This window comes from Oncorhynchus keta, unplaced genomic scaffold (assembly GCF_023373465.1).
Source record: "Oncorhynchus keta strain PuntledgeMale-10-30-2019 unplaced genomic scaffold, Oket_V2 Un_scaffold_2008_pilon_pilon, whole genome shotgun sequence".
Lineage (NCBI taxonomy): Eukaryota > Metazoa > Chordata > Actinopteri > Salmoniformes > Salmonidae > Oncorhynchus > Oncorhynchus keta.
In genome coordinates this window covers 386605-409301 of record NW_026290853.1, presented here as the reverse complement: position 1 = coordinate 409301, position 22697 = coordinate 386605, and the positions used below count along the sequence as shown (strand labels likewise).

Genomic DNA, 22697 nt, shown 5'->3' with positions numbered 1-22697 from the left:
CTCAATTCCAAACAGCTGATGTTCTGAAAGAGCTGCAAATTCTGGATCCCTATAAATCAGCTGGGCTAGACAATCTGGACCCTCTCTTTCTAAAATTATCCTCAAAATTCGTATCGTCTGAGATCCCCAAAGATTGGAAAGCTGCCGCGGTCATCCCCCTCTTCAAAGGGGGCGACACCTTAGACCCAAACTGTTACAGACCTATGTCCATCCTACCCTGCCTTTCTAAAATCTTCGAAAGCCAAGTTAATAAACAGATCACCGACCATTTCGAATCCCACCATACCTTCTCCACTATGCAATCTGGTTTCCGAGCTGGTCATGGGTGCACCTCAGCCACGCTCAAGGTCCTAAACGACATCACAACCACCATCGATAAAAGACAATACTGTGCAGCCGTCTTCATCGACCTGGCCAAGGCTTTCAACTCTGTCAATCACCCCATTCTTATCTGCAAGACTCAATAGCCTTGGTTTCTCAAATGACTACTTCACTAACTACTTTTCAGATAGAGTTCAGTGTGTCAAATCTGAGGGCCTGTTGTCCGGGCCTCTGGCAGTCTCTATGGGGGTGCCACAGGGTTCAATTCTCTGGCCAACTCTTGTCTCTGTATATATATCATTGTTGCTCTTGCTGCTGGTGATTCTCTGATCCACTTCTACCCAGACAACACCATTCTGTATACATCTGGCCATTGTTTGGACACTGTGTTAACAAACCTCCAAACGAGCTTCAATGCCATACAACACTTATTCCGTGGCCTGCTAGTAAAACTAAATGCATGCTCTTCAACCGATTGCTGCCCTCACCCGCCCGCCTGACTAGCATCACTACTTTGGAAGGTTCTGACTTAGAATATGTGGACAACTACAAATACCTAGGTGTCTGGTTAGAGTGTAAACTCTCCTTCCAGACTCACATTAAGCATCTCCAATCCAAAATTAAATCTAGGCTTCATATTTCACAACAAAGCCTCCTTCACTCAGGTTGCCAAACATAGCCTCGTAAAACTGACTATCCTACCGATCCTTGACTTTGGCGATGTCATTTACAAAACAGTCTCCAACACTCTACTCAGAAAATCGGATGTAGTCTATCACAGTGCCATCCGTTTTGTCACCAAAGCCCCATATACTACCCTCAACTGCGACCTGTATGCTTTCGTTGGCTGGCCCTCGCTACATATTCGTCGCTAAACCCACTGGCTCCAGGCCATCTATAAGTCTTTAGCAACACCCACCCATAGCACGTGCTCCAGCAGGTATATTTCACTGGTCATCCCCAAAGCCAACTCTTCGTTTGTCCACCTTTCCTTCCAGTTCTTTGCTGCCAATGACTGGAACGAATTGCAAAAATCACAGAAGCTGGAGACTTATATCTCCCTCACTTTAAGCAACAGCTGTCAGAGCAGCTTACCGATCACTGCACCTGTACACAGCCATCTGTAAATAGCCCATCCAACTACCTCGTCCCCACATTCTTATTCTTTTTTTTGCTCTTTTGCACCCCAGTATCTTTACTTGCACATCTTCTGCACATCTATCACTCCAGTGTTAATGCTAAATTGTAAATATTTTGCCACTATGGCCTATTTATTGCCTTACCTCACTAATCCTACTACATTTGCACACACTGTATATAGACTTTTTCTATTGTATTATTGACTGTACATTTGTTTATCCCATGTGTAACTCAGTGTTGTTGTTTTTTGTTGCACTGCTTTGCTTTATCTTGGCCAGGTCATAGTTGTAAATTAGAACTTGTTCTCAACTGGCCTACCTGGTTAAATAAAGGTTAAATATTATAATTATTTTTATAATCTATGTAGATTCAGGAATTCCCCAGGGCAGCTGTCTAGGCCCATTTACTTTTAAAAAAAATCTTTACTAATGACATGCCACTGGCTTTGAATAAAGCCAGAGTGTCTATGTATGTGAATTACTTAACTCTATACATGTCAGCTACTACAGAGACTGAAAGGACTGCAACACCCATGCATACCCCACAAGACATGCCACAAAAGGTCTCCTCGCAGTCCTCAAGTCCAGAACAGACTATGGGAGGCACACGGTATTAAATAGAGTCATGACGACATGGAACTCTATTCCACATCAAGAAACTGATACAAGCAGTAAAATTAGATTTAAAAAACAGAATAAAAACACGTTATGGAACAGTGGGGAAGCAACACAAACATAGGCCCAGACACATGCATACATACTATACACGCACGTAAACATGGATTTAGTACTGTACATATGTGGTGGAGTAGGGGCCTGAGGGCACAGACACATGCATACATACTATACACGCACGTAAACATGGATTTAGTACTGTACATATAGTGGTGGAGTAGGGGCCTGAGGGCACAGACACATGCATACATACTATACACGCACGTAAACATGGATTTAGTACTGTACATATAGTGGTGGAGTAGGGGCCTGAGGGCACAGACACATGCATACATACTATACACGCACGTACACATGGATTTAGTACTGTACATATGTGGTGGAGTAGGGGCCTGAGGGCTCAGACACATGCATACATACTATACACGCACGTAAACATGGATTTAGTACTGTACATATGTGGTAGTGGTGGAGTAGGGGCCTGAGGGCACAGACACATGCATACATACTATACACGCACGGATAAACATGGATTTAGTACTGTACATATGTAAACATGGATTTAGTACTGTACATATGTGGTGGAGTAGGGGCCTGAGGGCACAGACACATGCATACATACTATACACGCACGTAAACATGGATTTAGTACTGTACATATAGTGCACGTAAACATGGAGTACATATAGGGTGGAGTAGGGCCTGAGGGCACAGACACATGCATACATACTATACACGCACGTAAACATGGATTTAGTACTGTACATATGTGGTAGTGGTGGAGTAGGGGCCTGAGGGCACAGACACATGCATACATACTATACACGCACGTAAACATGGATTTAGTACTGTACATATGTGGTGGAGTAGGGGCCTGAGGGCACAGACACATGCATACATACTATACACGCACGTAAACATGGATTTAGTACTGTACATATAGTGGTGGAGTAGGGGCCTGAGGGCACAGACACATGCATACATACTATACACGCACGTAAACATGGATTTAGTACTGTACATATGTGGTAGTGGTGGAGTAGGGGCCTGAGGGCTCAGACACATGCATACATACTATACACGCACGTAAACATGGATTTAGTACTGTACATATGTGGTGGAGTAGGGGCCTGAGGGCACAGACACATGCATACATACTATACACGCACGTAAACATGGATTTAGTACTGTACATATAGGGGCCTGAGGGCACAGACACATGCATACATACTAGTGGTGGATTTAGTACTGTACATATAGTGGTGGAGGGGGCCTGAGGGCACAGACACATGCATACATACTATACACGCACGTAAACATGGATTTAGTACTGTACATATGTGGTAGTGGTGGGGCCTGAGGGCTAGACACATGGGTAAACCTGTAGTGGTGGAGCCTGAGGGCACAGACACATGCATACATACTATACACGCACGTAAACATGGATTTAGTACTGTACATATGTGGTAGTGGTGGAGTAGGGGCCTGAGGGCACAGACACATGCATACATACTATACACGCACGTAAACATGGATTTAGTACTGTACATATGTGGTAGTGGTGGAGTAGGGGCCTGAGGGCAAACAGTGTGTTGTGAAATCGGAGAATGTATTGTAATGTTTTTAAAATCGTATAAACTGCCTTAATTTTGCTGGGCCCCAGGATGAGTAGCTGCTGCCAAGGCAGGAGGGATCCATAATAAATACAAATGGAATCAGGATGCACCTGAGCTCAATTTCGAGTCTCAGAGCAAAGGGTCTGAATACTCATATAAGTAAGGTATTTATGTTTCTTATATTTTTGCAAACATTTCTAAGATCCTGTTTTCTCTTTGTCATTATGGGGTCTTGTGTGTAGAATGATGAGGATTTATTTGATCCATTTTAGAATAAGGCGGTGGAGTTGGAATTCTTTCCGAAGGCACTGTAGATGTATGTACCCTGAACATATAGAGATATGGAGCCATCCCAAATATCGTCCACAGGACCAATATATGGCACCTCGGGGGGGCGTGGCAGCTTCATGATTTTTATTATCAAAAACCGTTCTGAGCTGGAACAGAGCGCAGCGGGATGTGAATGCGCACGCATCACCGCATAACATGGTGCCTGACTGGTGCCTGACACGCTCCCCACAGTAAGCACAGGGAGTTGGCTCAGGTCGAAACCCAATCTCCCTGTGTGCTTTAACAGAATGTGACTGGCAGAACGGCTGTTGTATGTGGAGGATGAGGGCTGCAGTAGATTTTTTACATTTATTTTTAGTTTACCTTTATTTAACCAGGCAAGTCAGTTAAGAACAAATTCTTATTTTCATTGACGACCTAGGAACAGTGGGTTAACTGCCTGTTCAGGGGCAGAACGACAGATTTGTACCTTGTCAGCTCAGGGATTTAGAACGTTCCGGTTACTTGTCCAACGCTCTAACCACGAGGCTACCAGATATGGGGGAGTGAGGCCTAAGAGGGTTTTTATAAATAAGCATCAACCAGTGGGTCTTGCGACGGGTATACAGAGATGACCAGTTTACAGAGGACTGTAGAGTGATGTGTCCTATAAGGAGCGTTGGGGATGTTATATAAATATTCATACACATAGCTCATATATTATACATCGCTAAGCTAATCTGCCTGACTCAAGTCATCTTATGTACGTACCCCTGCTAAAACCGGAACTAGCTCACACAGCCAGCAATAAAACTACCCCCTAACACTATCCCCTCAGCTTGTTGTCTTACGACCCCAGGAAACAAAGACATTCCATCGCATGAACACATACACCCAGCCATAGTAAACTGCCCCTCTACCTCACGAACCCCTGACACAAACAGTCTTCACCTCTTTTACTGGTCGGGTGCCCAGAACAGAAGACTGCTGTGCACCAATGGGGGCTTCTACTCTGGCTAGAGCGGGTCCGCCTCCAACCCTACGGGACCATTCAGAAGACGTCACGACAAGGCTATACCTACTTTATTCTATGTATAACAATGAATGTAACCTTTGTATAAGGCCTCTTTTTCACCTGACCCCTCATCGGGTTATATGAACTAGATCAGTGCACGATGTAGAACAAGATATCTTTGACCAATAAACGGCCTTTTTGATACACCTGATTCCACTCTGTCCAGCGTCGTTGATCTGCATTCCCTCTCCAGTATGAAACACTAACAGGGACCAATCTGACGGCCGAATGGTAATATATGATGTTGATATGCATTCCCTCTCCAGTATGAAACACTAACAGGGACCAATCTGACGGCCGAATGGTAATATATGATGTTGATCTGCATTCCCTCTCCAGTATGAAACACTAACAGGGACCAATCTGACGGCCGAATGGTAATATATGATGTTGATATGCATTCCCTCTCCAGTATGAAACACTAACAGGGACCAATCTGACGGCCGAATGGTAATATATGATGTTGATATGCATTCCCTCTCCAGTATAAAACACTAACAGGGACCAATCTGACGGCCGAATGGTAATATATGATGTTGATATGCATTCCCTCTCCAGTATGAAACACTAACAGGGACCAATCTGACGGCCGAATGGTAATATATGATGTTGATATGCATTCCCTCTCCAGTATGAAACACTAACAGGGACCAATCTGACGGCCGAATGGTAATATATGATGTTGATCTGAAGCCACTGACTCGGCCAATAAGTTATTTCCTCCTCTGGCGCACAGTTTCAGAGAAGTCCTCTTTGGAGAAGATGTTGGTTCCTCTCAAATTCTCCAGAACAGATATCTTGTCCTTGAACCTTGGGAACTTGACCCCTAACGGCCTGGGTCTGTCACCTGGGCTCATTACAGGTTTTCCAGACCTACACTCCAACTCAGTCTTCCTATGACCCATCTGGAGCTTTTCAGTGATAATTTTTCCCACTTTCTCCTCATGTGGAGACTCTGGTATGCCATCCACAACAATGGTGTCCGTATCACCTATAACGCCCATATCGGTGGCTATTTTAGGTTGTACTGGTACGTCATATTAGCTCAATCGCCAATTTCTCAGCCTCACAGAATCACAGAAACACAACACCTTGAATGAATAACAGAAACAAGTTGCTATGGATAAAATAGATGAAAATAACTGTTCAAAGCATGAAAAACATATATTTGTATATCAAACGTGAGTATAAATCTGTGAAATGTTTTAAATATATGATTATTTTGGAGGAATTTAAACCAAAGTTACCAAAGGTTAATAAAAGAAAAAGTGTAACTATGTGACAGAAAGTGTCATTATGACATTTCCAATTTGGACTCGAAAAAAGCCCTTGTTGGGGCTTTAGGGGTAAAAAAAAATGGCCCCAGTTGGTGATTTAGGGCTCAAAAAGTACCCCTGTTAGGGCTTTTAGCAGTTGAAATATGTTGATGCTTTTAAGGTTAAATGTCAAGCACACTATAACGTGGATCTGTAATGGTCCGTATTTAATCTAGGCCTTAGTTAGTCAGTCAGTTACGTTAGTCAGTCAGTTGTTCAGCCAGTTTGTTAGATAGAAGCTAGGTTAGTTAGTTGGGGACTAGTTAGTTGGTTAGCTAGTTGGTTGGTTAGTTTGTATGTTAGGGGATAATGGGTTAGGGGCTAGTTAGTTGGAGGCTAGTTAGTAAGGGGCTAGTTAGGTAGAGGCTAGTTATTTAGGGGCTAGTTAGTTAGATGAAAGTTAGTTAGGGGCTAGTTAGTACCCTGAGGTCAAGCAGGCTGCTAGTTAGTTAGGGGCTAGTTAGTTTGAGGCTAGTTAGTTTGAGGCTAGTTAGTTAGGGGCTAGTTAGTACCCTGAGGTCAAGCAGGCTGCTAGTTAGTTAGGGGCTAGTTAGTTTGAGGCTAGTTAGTTTGAGGCTAGTTAGTTAGGGGCTAGTTAGTACCCTGAGGTCAAGCAGGCTGCTAGTTAGTTAGGGGCTAGTTAGTTAGGGGTTAGTTATACCCTGAGGTTATGCAGGCTGCTAATAAGTTAGGGAGTAGTTAGTTTGGGGCTAGTTTGGTAGAGGACAGTTACTTAATGGCTAGTTAGTTAGGGGCTAGTTAGTTAGATACAAGTTAGTTAGGGGCTAGTTAGTTAGATGCTAGTTAGTTAGGGGCTAGTTAGTTAGAGACAAGTTAGTTAAAGGGCTAGTTAGTTAGGGGCTAATTAGTACCCTGAAGTTATGCAGGTTGCTAGTTGGTTAGGGGCTAGTTAGATAGAGGCAAATTAGTTAGGGTCTAGTAAGTTAGGGGCTAGTTAGTTAGGAGTTAATTAGCTAGGGTCTAGTTAGTACCCTGAGGTTATGCAGGCTGCTAGTTAGTTAGGGGCTAGTTAGTTAGGGGATAGTTATACCCTGAGGTTAAGCAGACTGCTAATAAGTTAGGGAGTAGTTATTTAGGGGCTAGTTAGTTATGGGCTAGTTGGTTATGGGCTAGTTGGTTATGGGCTGGTTAGTTGGAGGCTAGTTAGTTACGGGCTAGTTAGTACCCTGATGTTATGCAGGCGGCTAGTTACTTAGTGGCTAGTTAGTTAGGGGCTAGATAGTTAGAGGCTAGATAGTTAGGGGCTAGTTAGTACCCTGAGGTTATGCAGGCTGCTAGTTAGTTACGGGCTAGTTAGTACCCTGATGTTATGCAGGCTGCTAGTTACTTAGTGGCTAGTTAGTTAGGGGCTAGATAGTTAGAGGCTAGATAGTTAGGGGCTAGTTAGTACCCTGAGGTTATGCAGGCTGCTAGTTAGTTACGAGCTAGTTATTACCCTGAGGTTATGCAGGCTGCTAGTTAGTTAGGGGTTAGTTGGCTAGTTAGTACCACAAGGTTATGCAGGCTGCTAGTTAGTTGGGGGTAAGTTGGCTAGTTAGTTAGGGGCTAGTTAGTACCATGAGGATATGAAGGTTGCTAGTCGGTTAGGGGTTAGTGGGCTAGTTAGTTAGGGGCTTGTTAGTGCCCTAAGGTTATGCAGGCTGCTAATTAGTTAGGGGTAAGTTGGCTAGTTAGTTAGGGGCTAGTTAGTACCATGAGGTTATGTAGGCTGCTAGTTAGTTAGGGGTAAGTTGGCTAGTTAGTTAGGGGCTAGTTAGTACCATGAGGTTATGCAGGCTGCTAGTCAGTTAGGGGGTAGCTGGCTAGTTAATTAGGATCTAGTTAATACCTTGAAGTTGCGCAGGCTGTCATTCTCCTCTCTTCCTCCTCGACACACCAGCTTCTGCATCTTTACCAGGAGAAGCTGCTGGGCCCTGTAGATCATACACGCGTGCGTGTGCAAACACACACACACACAGACACACACACACACACAGGTCAGTGGTGATCTATAGTGGTTGCTAATCTGATGTTGTATCGAGCTTCTGCATCTTTTCCAGGAGCAACTGCTGGGCCCTGTAGATCACACACATACAGGTCTGTGGTGAAATGTAGTAGTCTGATGTTACATCAAGCTTCTGGATCAGTATTTGAAAGTATTCATCTGGTATTCTGTAGTACTGTGTAGTAGTATGTAATAGTCTGTAGTACTCTGTAGTACTCTGGAGTACTCTGTAGTAGTCCATAGTAGTCTGTAGTAGTGTGTAGTACTCTGTAGTAATATGTAGTAGTATGTAGTAGTCTGTAGTAGTATGTAGTTTGTAGTAGTGTGTAGTAGTCCATAGCAGTCTGTATTTACCGTGAGTAAGAGGGATGGTGCCTTTTTCCGATAGGTCGGTTCCAGAGTAGGCTTCGACCCGGGAGCAAAGCCACTCCCACTTCCCCTGGTGCATCGTGTCCAGGACATGGACCACCTTAATCAATCAATCAATCAACCAATCAAATAAATATGTTAATCAATCAACCGATCAATCAATCATTAATTCAATAAAATAATCAAACATCATCCAACCAATCAAATAAATATGTTAATCAATCAATCAACCAATAAATCACTCAATCAACCTATCAACCAATCAATCGATCAACCAATCAATCAATCATTAATTCAATAAAATAATCAAACATCATCCAACCAATCAAACAATAAATGAACAAATCAATCAATCAACCCTAACAACAACAACACGATAATAACAGGTACCTCGTTACATATTGGAGATTGAGGTACCTCGTTACATATTGGAGATTGATGTACCTCGTTACATATTGGAGATTGATGTACCTCGTTACATATTGGAGATTGATGTACCTCGTTACATATTGGAGATTGATGTACCTCGTTACATATTGTAGATTGATGTACCTCGTTACATATTGGAGATTGAGGTACCTCGTTACATATTGGAGATTGATGTACCTCGTTACATATTGGAGATTGATGTACCTCGTTACATATTGGAGATTGATGTACCTCGTTACATATTGTAGATTGATGTACCTCGTTACATATTGGAGATTGATGTACCTCGTTACATATTGTAGATTGATGTACCTCGTTACATATTGTAGATTGATGTACCTCGTTACATATTGGAGATTGATGTACCTCGTTACATATTGTAGATTGATGTACCTCGTTACATATTGTAGATTGATGTACCTCGTTACATATTGTAGATTGATGTACCTCGTTACATATTGTAGATTGATGTACCTCGTCACAAAGCACATATTGTAGATTGATGTACCTCGTCACAAAGCACATATTGTAGATTGATGTACCTCGTCACAAAGCACATATTGTAGATTGATGTACCTCGTCACAAAGCACATATTGTAGATTGATGTACCTCGTCACAAAGCACATATTGTAGATTGATGTACCTCGTCACAAAGCACATATTGTAGATTATGTCATTTACATACACTACCGGTCAAAAGTTTTAGAACACCTACTCATTCAAGGGTTTCTCTTTATTTTTACTATTTTCTAATAGTGAATTGACTACAGGACTATTGACATATGGAATCAAGTAGTAACCAAAAAAGTGTTAAACAAATCAAAATATATTTTAAATTTGAGATGGAAACTTTTAAAGTTTCTTCAAGTGCAGTCGCAAAAACCATCAAGAACAATGAAGAAACTGGCTCTCATGTGGACAACCACAGGAATGGAAGACCCAGAGTTACCTCCAAGTTCATTCGAGTTACCAGCCTCAGAAATTGCAGCCCAAATAAATGGTTCACAGAGTTCAAGTAACAGACACACCTCAACATTAACTGTTCAGAGGAGACTGTGTGAATCAGGCCTTCATGGTTGAATTGCTGCAAATAAACCCACTACTAAAGGACACCAATAAGAAGAAGAGACTTGCTTGAGTCAAGAAACACGAGCAATGGACATTAGACCAGTGATCATTTTTTTCATAAAAGCTTTGGCCAAGTCAGTAACCATGATAAGCACAGATATTAATTATCGTATTTCGTCGCCCTAACGTAGCCTTCACTGCTATTCGCCCAGGAGCTAGCAAGCGCTAGCTAACGCACACAGATTAGCATCACTGTAGTGCTATTCACTCAACTGTACGACTTGATTAGTCTAGTGTTAGCTAGCTACATAGCTGTCTTTGTTTCCAAGATAATTGTGTAGTTTAGTGTGTGTAGCCTTGGAGTGATTATCTTAATTCACTGAGGTTCGCTAGCCAGCTATTTGTCGTCCTTAACGTAGGAGACTCTGCTAGCTAGCCAACAGCTAACAGCTAGCCAACAACAACCCGGTCGCATTCCGCTCGCTCCACAGTTAGTATCACATTTTCATTTCATTTCATTACAGTACAACGGTTTGATTTGTTTGATCGTAGCTAGCTACATAGCCGTCTTTGTTTCAAAGATAATTGTGTAGTCTAGAGCGATTTCCTAGGTTAGCTAGCCAGCTATTGTCGTTCTTTTACGCAACGTAACGTAAACAACACTGCTAGCTAGCCAGCTAGCCCCGATTAGCAGCACTGTAGAAACTATTACACTCAACGGAACGACTTGATTAGTGTAGTGTCAACAACGCAGCCACTGCCAGCTAGCCTACTTTAGCAGTACTGTATCATTTTAATCATTTTAGTCAATAAGACTCTTGCTACGTAAGCTTAACTTTCTGAACATTCGAGACGTGTAGTCCATTTGTCATTCCAATCTCCTTGCATTAGCGTAGCCTTTTCTGTAGCCTGTCAACTATGTGTCTGTCTATCCCTGTTCTCTCCTCTCTGCACAGACCATACAAACGCTCCACACCGCGTGGCCGCGACCACCCTAATCTGGTGGTCCCAGCGTACGACCCACGTGGAGTTCCAGGTCTCCGGTAGCCTCTGGAACTGCCGATCTGCGGCCAACAAGGCAGAGTTCATCTCAGCCTATGCCTCCCTCCAGTCCCTTGACTTCTTGGCACTGACGGAAACATGGATCACCACAGATAACACTGCTACTCCTACTGCTCTCTCCTCGTCCGCCCACGTGTTCTCGCACACCCCGAGAGCTTCTGGTCAGCGGGGTGGTGGCACCGGGATCCTCATCTCTCCCAAGTGGTCTTTCTCTCTTTCTCCCCTTACCCATCTGTCTATCGCCTCCTTTGAATTCCATGCTGTCACAGTTACCAGCCCTTTCAAGCTTAACATCCTTATCATTTATCGCCCTCCAGGTTCCCTCGGAGAGTTCATCAATGAGCTTGATGCCTTGATAAGCTCCTTTCCTGAGGACGGCTCACCTCTCACAGTTCTGGGCGACTTTAACCTCCCCACGTCTACCTTTGACTCATTCCTCTCTGCCTCCTTCTTTCCACTCCTCTCCTCTTTTGACCTCACCCTCTCACCTTCCCCCTACTCACAAGGCAGGCAATACGCTTGACCTCATCTTTACTAGATGCTGTTCTTCCACTAACCTCATTGCAACTCCCTCCAAGTCTCCGACCACTACCTTGTATCCTTTTCCCTCTCGCTCTCATCCAACACTTCCCACACTGCCCCTACTCGGATGGTATCGCGCCGTCCCAACCTTCGCTCTCTCCCCCCGCTACTCTCTCCTCTTCCATCCTATCATCTCTTCCCTCTGCTCAAACTTTCTCCAACCTATCTCCTGATTCTGCCTCCTCAACCCTCCTCTCCTCCCTTACTGCATCCTTTGACTCCCTATGTCCCCTATCCTCCAGGCCGGCTCGGTCCTCCCCTCCCGCTCCGTGGCTCGACGACTCCTTGCGAGCTCACAGAACAGGGCTCCGGGCAGCCGAGCGGAAATGGAGGAAAACTCGCCTCCTGCGGACCTGGCATCCTTTCACTCCCTCCTCTCTACATTTTCCTCCTCTGTCTCTGCTGCTAAAGCCACTTTCTACCATTCTAAATTCCAAGCATCTGCCTCTAACCCTAGGAAGCTCTTTGCCACCTTCTCCTCCCTCCTGAATCCCCCCCCTCCTCCCTCTCTGCAGATGACTTCGTCAACCATTTTGAAAAGAAGGTCGACGACATCCGATCCTCGTTTGCTAAGTCAAACGACACCGCTGGTTCTGCTCACACTGCCCTACCCTATGCTCTGACCTCTTTCTCCCCTCTCTCTCCAGATGAAATCTTGTGACGGCCGGCCGCCCAACAACCTGCCCGCTTGACCCTATCCCCTCCTCTCTTCTCCAGACCATTTCCGGAGACCTTCTCCCTTACCTTACCTCGCTCATCAACTCATCCCTGACCGCTGGCTACGTCCCTCCCGTCTTCAAGAGAGCGAGAGTTGCACCCCTTCTGAAAAAACCTACACTCGATCCCTCCGATGTCAACAACTACAGACCAGTATCCCTTCTCTCTTTTCTCTCCAAAACTCTTGAGCGTGCCGTCCTTGGCCAGCTCTACCGCTATCTCTCTCAGAATGACCTTCTTGATCCAAATCAGTCAGGTTTCAAGACTAGTCATTCAACTGAGACTGCTCTTCTCTGTATCACGGAGGCGCTCCGCACTGCTAAAGCTAACTCTCTCTCCTCTGCTCTCATCCTTCTAGACCTATCGGCTGCCTTCGATACTGTGAACCATCAGATCCTCCTCTCCACCCTCTCCGAGTTGGGCATCTCCGGCGCGGCCCACGCTTGGATTGCGTCCTACCTGACAGGTCGCTCCTACCAGGTGGCGTGGCGAGAATCTGTCTCCTCACCACGCGCTCTCACCACTGGTGTCCCCCAGGGCTCTGTTCTAGGCCCTCTCTTATTCTCGCTATACACCAAGTCACTTGGCTCTGTCATAACCTCACATGGTCTCTCCTATCATTGCTATGCAGACGGCACACAATCTTCTCCTTTCCCCCTTCTGATGACCAGGTGGCGAATCGCATCTCTGCATGTCTGGCAGACATATCAGTGTGGATGACGGATCACCACCTCAAGCTGAACCTCAGCAAGACGGAGCTCCTCTTCCTCCCGGGGAAGGACTGCCCGTTCCATGATCTCGCCATCACGGTTGACAACTCCATTGTGTCCTCCTCCCAGAGCGCTAAGAACCTTGGCGTGATCCTGGACAACACCCTGACGTTCTCAACTAACATCAAGGCGGTGTCCCGTTCCTGTAGGTTCATGCTCTACAACATCCGCAGAGTACGACCCTGCCTCACACAGGAAGCGGCGCAGGTCCTAATCCAGGCACTTGTCATCTCCCGTCTTGATTACTGCAACTCGCTGTTGGCTGGGCTCCCTGCCTGTGCCATTAAACCCCTACAACTCATCCAGAACGCCGCAGCCCGTCTGGTGTTCAACCTTCCCAAGTTCTCTCACGTCACCCCGCTCCTCCGCTCTCTCCACTGGCTTCCAGTTGAAGCTCGCATCCGCTACAAGACCATGGTGCTTGCCTACGGAGCTGTGAGGGGAACGGCACCTCAGTACCTCCAGGCTCTGATCAGGCCCTACACCCAAACAAGGGCACTGCGTTCATCCACCTCTGGCCTGCTCGCCTCCCTACCACTGAGGAAGTACAGTTCCCGCTCAGCCCAGTCAAAACTGTTCGCTGCTCTGGCCCCCAATGGTGGAACAAACTCCCTCACGACGCCAGGACAGCGGAGTCAATCACCACCTTCCGGAGACACCTGAAACCCCACCTCTTCAAGGAATACCTAGGATAGGGTAAGTAAGGGTAAGTAATCCTTCTCACCCCCTTTCTCCCCCAAAAAAAAAAAAAAAGATTTAGATGCAAGTGGCTGTTCCACTGGATGTCATAAGGTGAATGCACCCATTTGTAAGTCGCTCTGGATAAGAGCGTCTGCTAAATGACTTAAATGTAAATGTAAATGATATTGTGGCAACGTGATGGAACAACCCTCCAAGCGAGTGCATAAAGGACTGGTAACTGTGACGAGCGTCGTCTTGGAAATGACCACGGTGCAGCGTACACTTTTCTTTATTTTTTTAAAACGTCGCCAACAAAACAATAAACAACATAAACGAACGTGAAGCTCCATAAGGATATACATGCATTAAACGAAGACAACAACCCACAAATGAGACAACGATAGACAGCTGTCCCTGATTGAGAATCATACCCGGATAAAAACAAAGAACCAGAAAGCATAGACTTTCCCACCCGAGTCACAACCTGACCAAACAAACATAGAGAATAAAAGGATCTCTATGGTCAGGGTGTGACAGTCACACCCTGACCAAACAAACATAGAGAATAAAAGGATCTCTATGGTCAGGGTGTGACAGTAACACCCTGACCAAACAAACATAGAGAATAAAAGGATCTCTATGGTCAGGGTGTGACAGTAACACCCTGACCAAACAAACATAGAGAATAAAAGGATCTCTATGGTCAGGGTGTGACAGTAACACCCTGACCAAACAAACATAGAGAATAAAAGGATCTCTATGGTCAGGGCGTGACAGTAACACCCTGACCAAACAAACATAGAGAATAAAAGGATCTCTATGGTCAGGGTGTGACAGTAACACCCTGACCAAACAAACATAGAGAATAAAAGGATCTCTATGGTCAGGGTGTGACAGTAACACCCTGACCAAACAAACATAGAGAATAAAAGGATCTCTATGGTCAGGGTGTGACAGTAACACCCTGACCAAACAAACATAGAGAATAAAAGGATCTCTATGGTCAGGGTGTGACAGTAACACCCTGACCAAACAAACATAGAGAATAAAAGGATCTCTATGGTCAGGGTGTGACAGTCACACCCTGACCAAACAAACATAGAGAATAAAAGGATCTCTATGGTCAGGGTGTGACAGTAACACCCTGACCAAACAAACATAGAGAATAAAAGGATCTCTATGGTCAGGGTGTGACAGTAACACCCTGACCAAACAAACATAGAGAATAAAAGGATCTCTATGGTCAGGGTGTGACAGTAACACCCTGACCAAACAAACATAGAGAATAAAAGGATCTCTATGGTCAGGGTGTGACAGTAACACCCTGACCAAACAAACATAGAGAATAAAAGGATCTCTATGGTCAGGGTGTGACAGTAACGACATTTAGACCAGAAAGCTTGGAGCGGTGGCTAATGGTTGAAATGGTTGAATTTAAATACAGACCAGCGTGACGGACAGCTGAATGTTATGAAACGGTAAGACCCTCTGAAACTCAACAGAGAAGAAGAAGACTAGACTAAGACATGCACCACCTGCAGCTCTGCATGTAATGTAGTCTAGGAAACTCGCCCGAAGACGAGAAAATAAAATGTCCATCTCAACACTGTCTGATGTATCCAGTCTACTGAACACTCAGAGACAAAGATGAGGACATTGTGACCTCAAAGGCCAACCAGAGACTTACAAACCAGAGACTTACACAACCAGAGACTTACACAACCAGAGACTTACACAACCAGAGACTTACACAACCAGAGACTTACACAACCAGAGACTTACACAACCAGAGACTTTCTGTCGAACTATTCGTCACAGACGGATCGAGTAGTTTCAACAGCGAGATGACAGACAAAGACATCTAAGCGTAAATATATGTTGCACTTCTAAATCCGAATGAGCGGTTGTCAGGTTGCTAAATATTCATATATTTATAATAATAATATTATTCATAATATTCATACTCATACAGTGAGCGTATCATTCAACTGTATGTACGATAGTTGCATTCCAATGTCTCTCCTTCTCCCGCTCTTTCTCTCCCCACCTCTTTCATTGTTTAACCAGCCGTCATATCGGGTTAGTCCACTAGGGACTTTTCATTCTGTAACCAGCCGTCATATCAGGTTAGTCCACTAGGGACTTTTCATTGTGTAACCAGCCGTCATATCGGGTTAGTCCACTAGGGACTTTTCATTGCATTATGTTAGTAATCAATTCAACCTAAGCTGTGTGTGTTTATGTATTTCTGTGTGATTGTTTAGTTAGTTAGTAGATAAATAATGAAGCCAATTTGTGTATCGCTGAATCATCATTTAGACTAGGATTTATGAAGTCAATGACTTTCAGAATGAGACTGATATGAGGTAATAACTAACACTTGCACTTACTTTGCTGATAGTTACCTTATTGAGGAAAAGTGTACTTACTATGACTGAGATATGTGGTTGTCTCACTTAGCTATCTTCAGATGAATGTACTAACTGTAAGTCGATCTGGATAAGAGTGTCTACTAAATGACAGGGTTAGGGTCAGCAGGTACCTCATCACAAAGCACGCTCAGGGAGCAGGTGTCTGATTGGCCAGAGATGTTGAGGTTGATTCTGATGTAGAATGAGTCTCCTGACGTCACCGTTCCCTCCGATAGATCCCTCTGCAGCCTCCGGTACCCTGACAGACACACACAGACACACAATAGATTGCACAATGTTTTTTTATCTGTGTTTGAAGCCTGAGCGTAAAGTGAGGTGTCCAGGGTTAGGGTTAGTCCAGGTGTCCAGGGTTAGGTTTAGGGTTAGTCCAGGTGTCCAGGGTTAGGGTTAGTCCAGGTGTCCAGGGTTAGTCCAGGTGTCCAGGGTTAGGGTTAGTCCAGGTGTCCAGGGTTAGGTTTAGGGTTAGTCCAGGTGTCCAGGGTTAGGGTTAGTCCAGGTGTCCAGGGTTAGGGTTAGTCTAGGTGTCCAGGGTTAGGGTTAGTCCAGGTGTCCAGGGTTAGGGTTAGTCCAGGTGTCCAGGGTTAGGGTTAGTCCAGGTGGGTTAGGGTTAGTCTAGGTGTCCAGGGTTAGTCCAGGTGTCCAGGGTTAGGGTTAGTCCAGGTGTCCACGGTTAGGGTTAGTCCAGGTGTCCACGGTTAGGGTTAGTCTAGGTGTCCAGGGTTAGGGTTAGTCCAGGTGTCCAGGGTTAGGGTTAGTCCAGGTGGGTTAGAGTTAGTGGGTTAGGGTTAGTCTAGGTGTCCAGGGTTAGTCCAGGTGTCCAGGGTTAGGGTTAGTCCAGGTGTCCACGGTTAGGGTTAGGGTTAGTCCAGGTGTCCAGGGTTAGGGTTAGTCCAGGTGTCCACGGTTAGGGTTAGGGTTAGTCCAGGTGTCCAGAACAGATGCAGATAAAAACCTCCACTACAATGCTGTTAGGGGATTTACAATGCAAACACCTGCATTGTTTGCTGTTTGGGGTTTTAGGCTGGGTTTCTGTACAGCACTTTGAGATATCAGCTGATGTACGAAGGGCTATATAAATAAATTGGATTTGATTTGAAATTGGATTAGGGGATTTACAATGCTGTTAGGGGATTTACAATGCTGTTAGGGGATTTACAATGCTGTTTGGGGATTTACAATGCTGTTTGGGGATTTACAATGCTGTTAGGGGATTTACAATGCTGTTTGGGGATTTACAATGCTGTTAGGGGATTTACAATGGTGTTAGGGGATTTACAATGCTGTTAGGGGATTTACAATGCTGTTAGGGGATTTACAATGCTGTTAGGGGATTTACAATGCTGTTAGGGGATTTACAATGCTGTTAGGGGATTTACAATGCTGTTAGGGGATTTACAATGGTGTTAGGGGATTTACAATACTGTTAGGGGATTTACAATGCTGTTAGGGGATTTACAATGCTGTTAGGGGATTTACAATGCTGTTAGGGGATTTACAATGCTGTTAGGGGATTTACAATGCTGTTAGGGGATTTACAATGCTGTTAGGGGATTTACAATGGTGTTAGGGGATTTACAATGCTGTTAGGGGATTTACAATGGTGTTAGGGGATTTACAATGCTGTTAGGGGATTTACAATGCTGTTAGGGGATTTACAATGGTGTTAGGGGATTTACAATGTTAGGGGTTATTTACAATGCTGTGTTAGGGGATTTACAATGGTGTTAGGGGATTTACAATGGTGTTAGGGGATTTACAATACTGTTAGGGGATTTACAATGGTGTTAGGGGATTTACAATGCTGTTTGGGGATTTACAATGCTGTTAGGGGATTTACAATGCTGTTAGGGGATTTACAATGCTGTTAGGGGATTTACAATGCTGTTAGGGGATTTACAATGCTGTTAGGGGATTTACAATGGTGTTAGGGGATGGTGTGTTTGCCTGTGTGTGTGTGTACGTTTACAGTGTAAGAGCGTACCATCATAGTTGGCACGGTAGTGCAGTTGGATTGGTCCAGAGCAACGTTGCATCGTCCAATGGGCTTCCTCCTGGGTGCAGGTGTCCAACGAGATGCTCTGGTTCTCCCCGCGGATACAGCCCTCCAGCTGTACCAGCCAATGACAGAGAGGGAAGGGGAACAGAGCCAAAAAGAAGACAGCTGTAGGTCCACTAATTCCTTATACGGAGCCCAGTCATTTTATTCAACATGCCAATATTATGGAATTTTCAATGGTTGTACTTTTAAAAAATTCCAATTTCATTGTTTATAATATCTTAGGGTTCGGGTACCTCAGGGTACCTTAGGGTTAGGTTACCTTAGGGTTAGGGTACCTTAGGGTTAGGGTTAGGGTACCTTAGGGTTAGGGTACCTTAGGGTTAGGGTACCTAGGGTTAGGGTACCTTGGGGTTAGGGTACCTAGGGCACCTTAGGGTTAGGGTACCTTAGGGTACCTCAAGGTTAGGGTTCCTCAGGGTTAGGGTACCTTAGGGTTAGGGTACCTTAAGGTTAGGGTACCTTAGGGTTAGGGTTCCTCAGGGTTATGGTACCTTAGGGTTAGGGTACCTTAAGGTTAGGGTACCTTAGGGTTAGGGTACCTTAAGGTTAGGGTACCTTAGGGTTAGGGCACCTTAGGGTTAGGGTACCTAGGGTACCTCAGGGTTATGGTACCTATGGTACCTTAGGGTTGGGGTTCCTCAGGGTTAGAGTAGCGTAGGGTTAGAGTACCTCAGGGTTACAGTATCTAGGGTACCTTAGGGTTAGGGCACCTTAGGGTTAGGGTACCTAGGGTACCTCAGGGTTAGGGTACCTGGAGTACCTTAGTAGTTAGTGTGCATCACAGTGTATCTCACCAAAAGGAGGTGGTGGCCCTCCCGTAGCCCCGCCTTCTCAGCGCCGGACTCTGATTGGACAGACGACACAAAGATTCCACTGTCGTTACCACCAACCAGCGTGACATCAGCCAAAAGTTGGTCGCCTAGCAATGAAAGCTCCTGGACTGGCCGCAGAGAAGAGCTGACCCTCGAGAAGGAGGAGAGAGACGGACGGAAAGGCCTACACACACACACACACACACACACACACACACACACACACACACACACACACACACACACACATATACACACATACACATGCACACACACACACACATACATGTACACACACACATATACATACATACACCAACACATATACACACACACACACACACACACACACACATACACACACACACACACACACACACACACACACATACACACACACACACACACACACACACACACACACACACACACACACACACATACACACACACACACACACACACACACACACACACACACACATACACACACACACACATACACACATACACACACACACATACATACACACACACACATATACACACACACACACACATACACACACACACACACACACACACATACATACATACACACACACACATATACACACACACGTACACACACACGTACAAACACATGCGTACACACACATTGACACACACACGCACACACATATACACACAAATACAAACACACACACACACATATACAAACACACACACCCAACACACACGCACACACATACACACACAAATGTTAAGGTTTGTCATTTGTACATGAATGTTTGTGTGTGTTTGAGAGAAGCTTCCATTAAAGAAAACGATCTGAGTTATATTAGATAGATAGCTTTGAAGAGATGATTGTGGACTACAGGAAAAAGAGGACCGAGCACACCCCCATTCTCATCGACGGGGCTGCAGTGGAGCAGGTTGAGAGCTTCAAGTTCCTTGGTGTCCACATCACCAACAAACTAACATGGTCCAAGCACACCAAGAAAGTCGTGAAGCGGGCACGACAAAACCTATTCCCCCTCAGGAGACTGAAAAGATCCTCAGATCCTCTAAAGGTTCTAAAGGTTAAAGGTTATACAGCTGCACCATCGAGAGCACTGATTGCATCACTGCCTCGTATGGCAACTGCTCGACCTCCGACCGCAAGGTACTAGAGGGTAATGCGAACGGCCCAGTACATCACTGGGGCAAAGTTTCCTGCCATCCAGGACCTCTATACCAGGTGGTGTCAGAGGAAGGCCCTAAACATTGTCAAAGACTCCAGCCACCCTAGTCATAGACTGTTCTCTCTGCTACCGCAAAGCAAGAGGTACCGGAACATCTAGTCAAATGGCTACCCAGCCTATTTGCATTGCCCCTCCCCCTCTTTACACCACTGCTACTCTCTGTTGTCATCTATGCATAGTCACGTTAATAACTCTACCTACATGTACATACTACCTCAACTAACCGGTGCCCCGGCACATTGACTCTGTATCGGTACCCCTCTGTATATTGCCTCCACATTGACTCTGTATCGGTAACCCCTGTATATAGTCTCCACATTGACTCTGTACCGTAATACCCTGTCAAATCGGAGGGCATGCTGTCCGGTCCTCTGGCAGTCTCTATGGGGGTGCCACAGGGTTCAATTCTCGGGCCGACTCTTTTCTCTGTATATATCAATGATGTTGCTCTTGCTGCGGGCGATTCCCTGATCCACCTCTACGCAGACGACACCATTCTATATACTTCCGGCCCGTCCTTGGACACTGTGCTATCTAACCTCCAAACGAGCTTCAATGCCATACAACACTCCTTCCGTGGCCTCCAACTGCTCTTAAACGCTTGTAAAAACCAAATGCATGCTTTTCAACCGTTCGCTGCCTGCACCCGCACGCCTGACCAGCATCACCACCCTGGATGGTTCCGACCTTGAATATGTGGACATCTATAAGTACCTAGGTGTCTGGCTAGACTGTAAACTCTCCTTCCAGACTCATAACAAACATCTCCATCGAAAATCAAATCAAGAGTCGGCTTTCTATTCCGCAACAAAGCCTCCTTCACTCACGCCGCCAAACTTACCCTAGTAAAACTGACTATCCTACCGATCCTCGACTTCGGCGATGTCATCTACAAAATTGCTTCCAACACTCTACTCAGCAAACTGGATGCAGTTTATCACAGTGCCATCCGTTTTGTCACTAAAGCACCTTATACCACCCACCACTGCGACTTGTATGCTCTAGTCGGCTGGCCCTCGCTACATATTCGTCGCCAGACCCACTGGCTCCAGGTCATCTACAAGTCCATGCTAGGTAAAGCTCCGCCTTATCTCAGTTCACTGGTCACGATGGCAACACCCATCCGTAGCACGCGCTCCAGCAGGTGTATCTCACTGATCATCCCTAAAGCTAACACCTCATTTGGCCACCTTTCGTTCCAGTTCTCTGCTGCCTGTGACTGGAACGAATTGCAAAAATCGCTGAAGTTGGAGACTTTTATAACCCCTAACCCCTAACCTTGACCCTGACCCCAACCCTAATAGTACAGCTCCCAATCATATTAATCAATTTCTTTCAACCAATCATTTGTGTCTGTTAACATGTTGATTGCCCTTCTCTTTAAGCATACTGAAAGTATTTTGTTAATTTGTTTACAGAGAAATAGCATTGCATTTGGTCAACAAAATGAAATAATTCTAACAGTTTGCTAAGAGCTGGTAGGTCTGCTGTTAGAAACAGAAAAGGCCGCTTTACCACTCTTAAGTAGCTGAATGACTTTGGCTTCCCTCCAGGCCTGAGGACAAAGACTTTCTTCTAGGCTCAGATTAAAGATATGACAGATAGGAGTGGCTATAGAGTCAGATACCATCCTCAGTAGCTTTCCTTCTAAGTTGTAAATTTCGAGGTTTGTCAATACTGATCGATAACAATCATTTTTACCCCTCTCACACACTAACTTTACAAAATTCAAACTTGATTTCAAACTTTTCTTCCATTATTTGTTTTTTATGCATGAGTACGTTGGCTCACTGGTCCTTGTTGGCGTCCTGCCTAAGTTTGTCCACTGAAGTTATCATTAACATCAAACGGTTTTGTTATGAATAATCTGATTGGGTGAATGATGGAGTTGAATGTCTTTCTGCCATTTCATTTAAATCCACAGAGTATTTTCCTATCATTCTCTATATCATTGATCTTGGCGTCATGAGTTTCTTCTTCTTTTTGTTGAGTTTAGTCACATCATTTCTAAATTTGCAGTAAGTCAGCCAGTCAGATGTGTAGGACCGCTACCTC

At 44.9% G+C, this 22697-nt stretch overlaps 1 protein-coding gene across 1 annotated transcript in view; it reads right to left on the bottom strand.

The window, feature by feature from the left end:
* The window catches only part of card11 (caspase recruitment domain family, member 11), an 89853-nt gene that overhangs the window by 8777 nt on the left and 58379 nt on the right, over positions 1 to 22697 (bottom strand). The window contains 6 exon segments of the mRNA XM_052514818.1: positions 8262 to 8346; positions 8772 to 8787; positions 8790 to 8886; positions 16639 to 16766; positions 18510 to 18636; positions 19382 to 19583. Of these exon segments, the coding sequence (XP_052370778.1) occupies positions 8262 to 8346; positions 8772 to 8787; positions 8790 to 8886; positions 16639 to 16766; positions 18510 to 18636; positions 19382 to 19583 (655 nt within the window).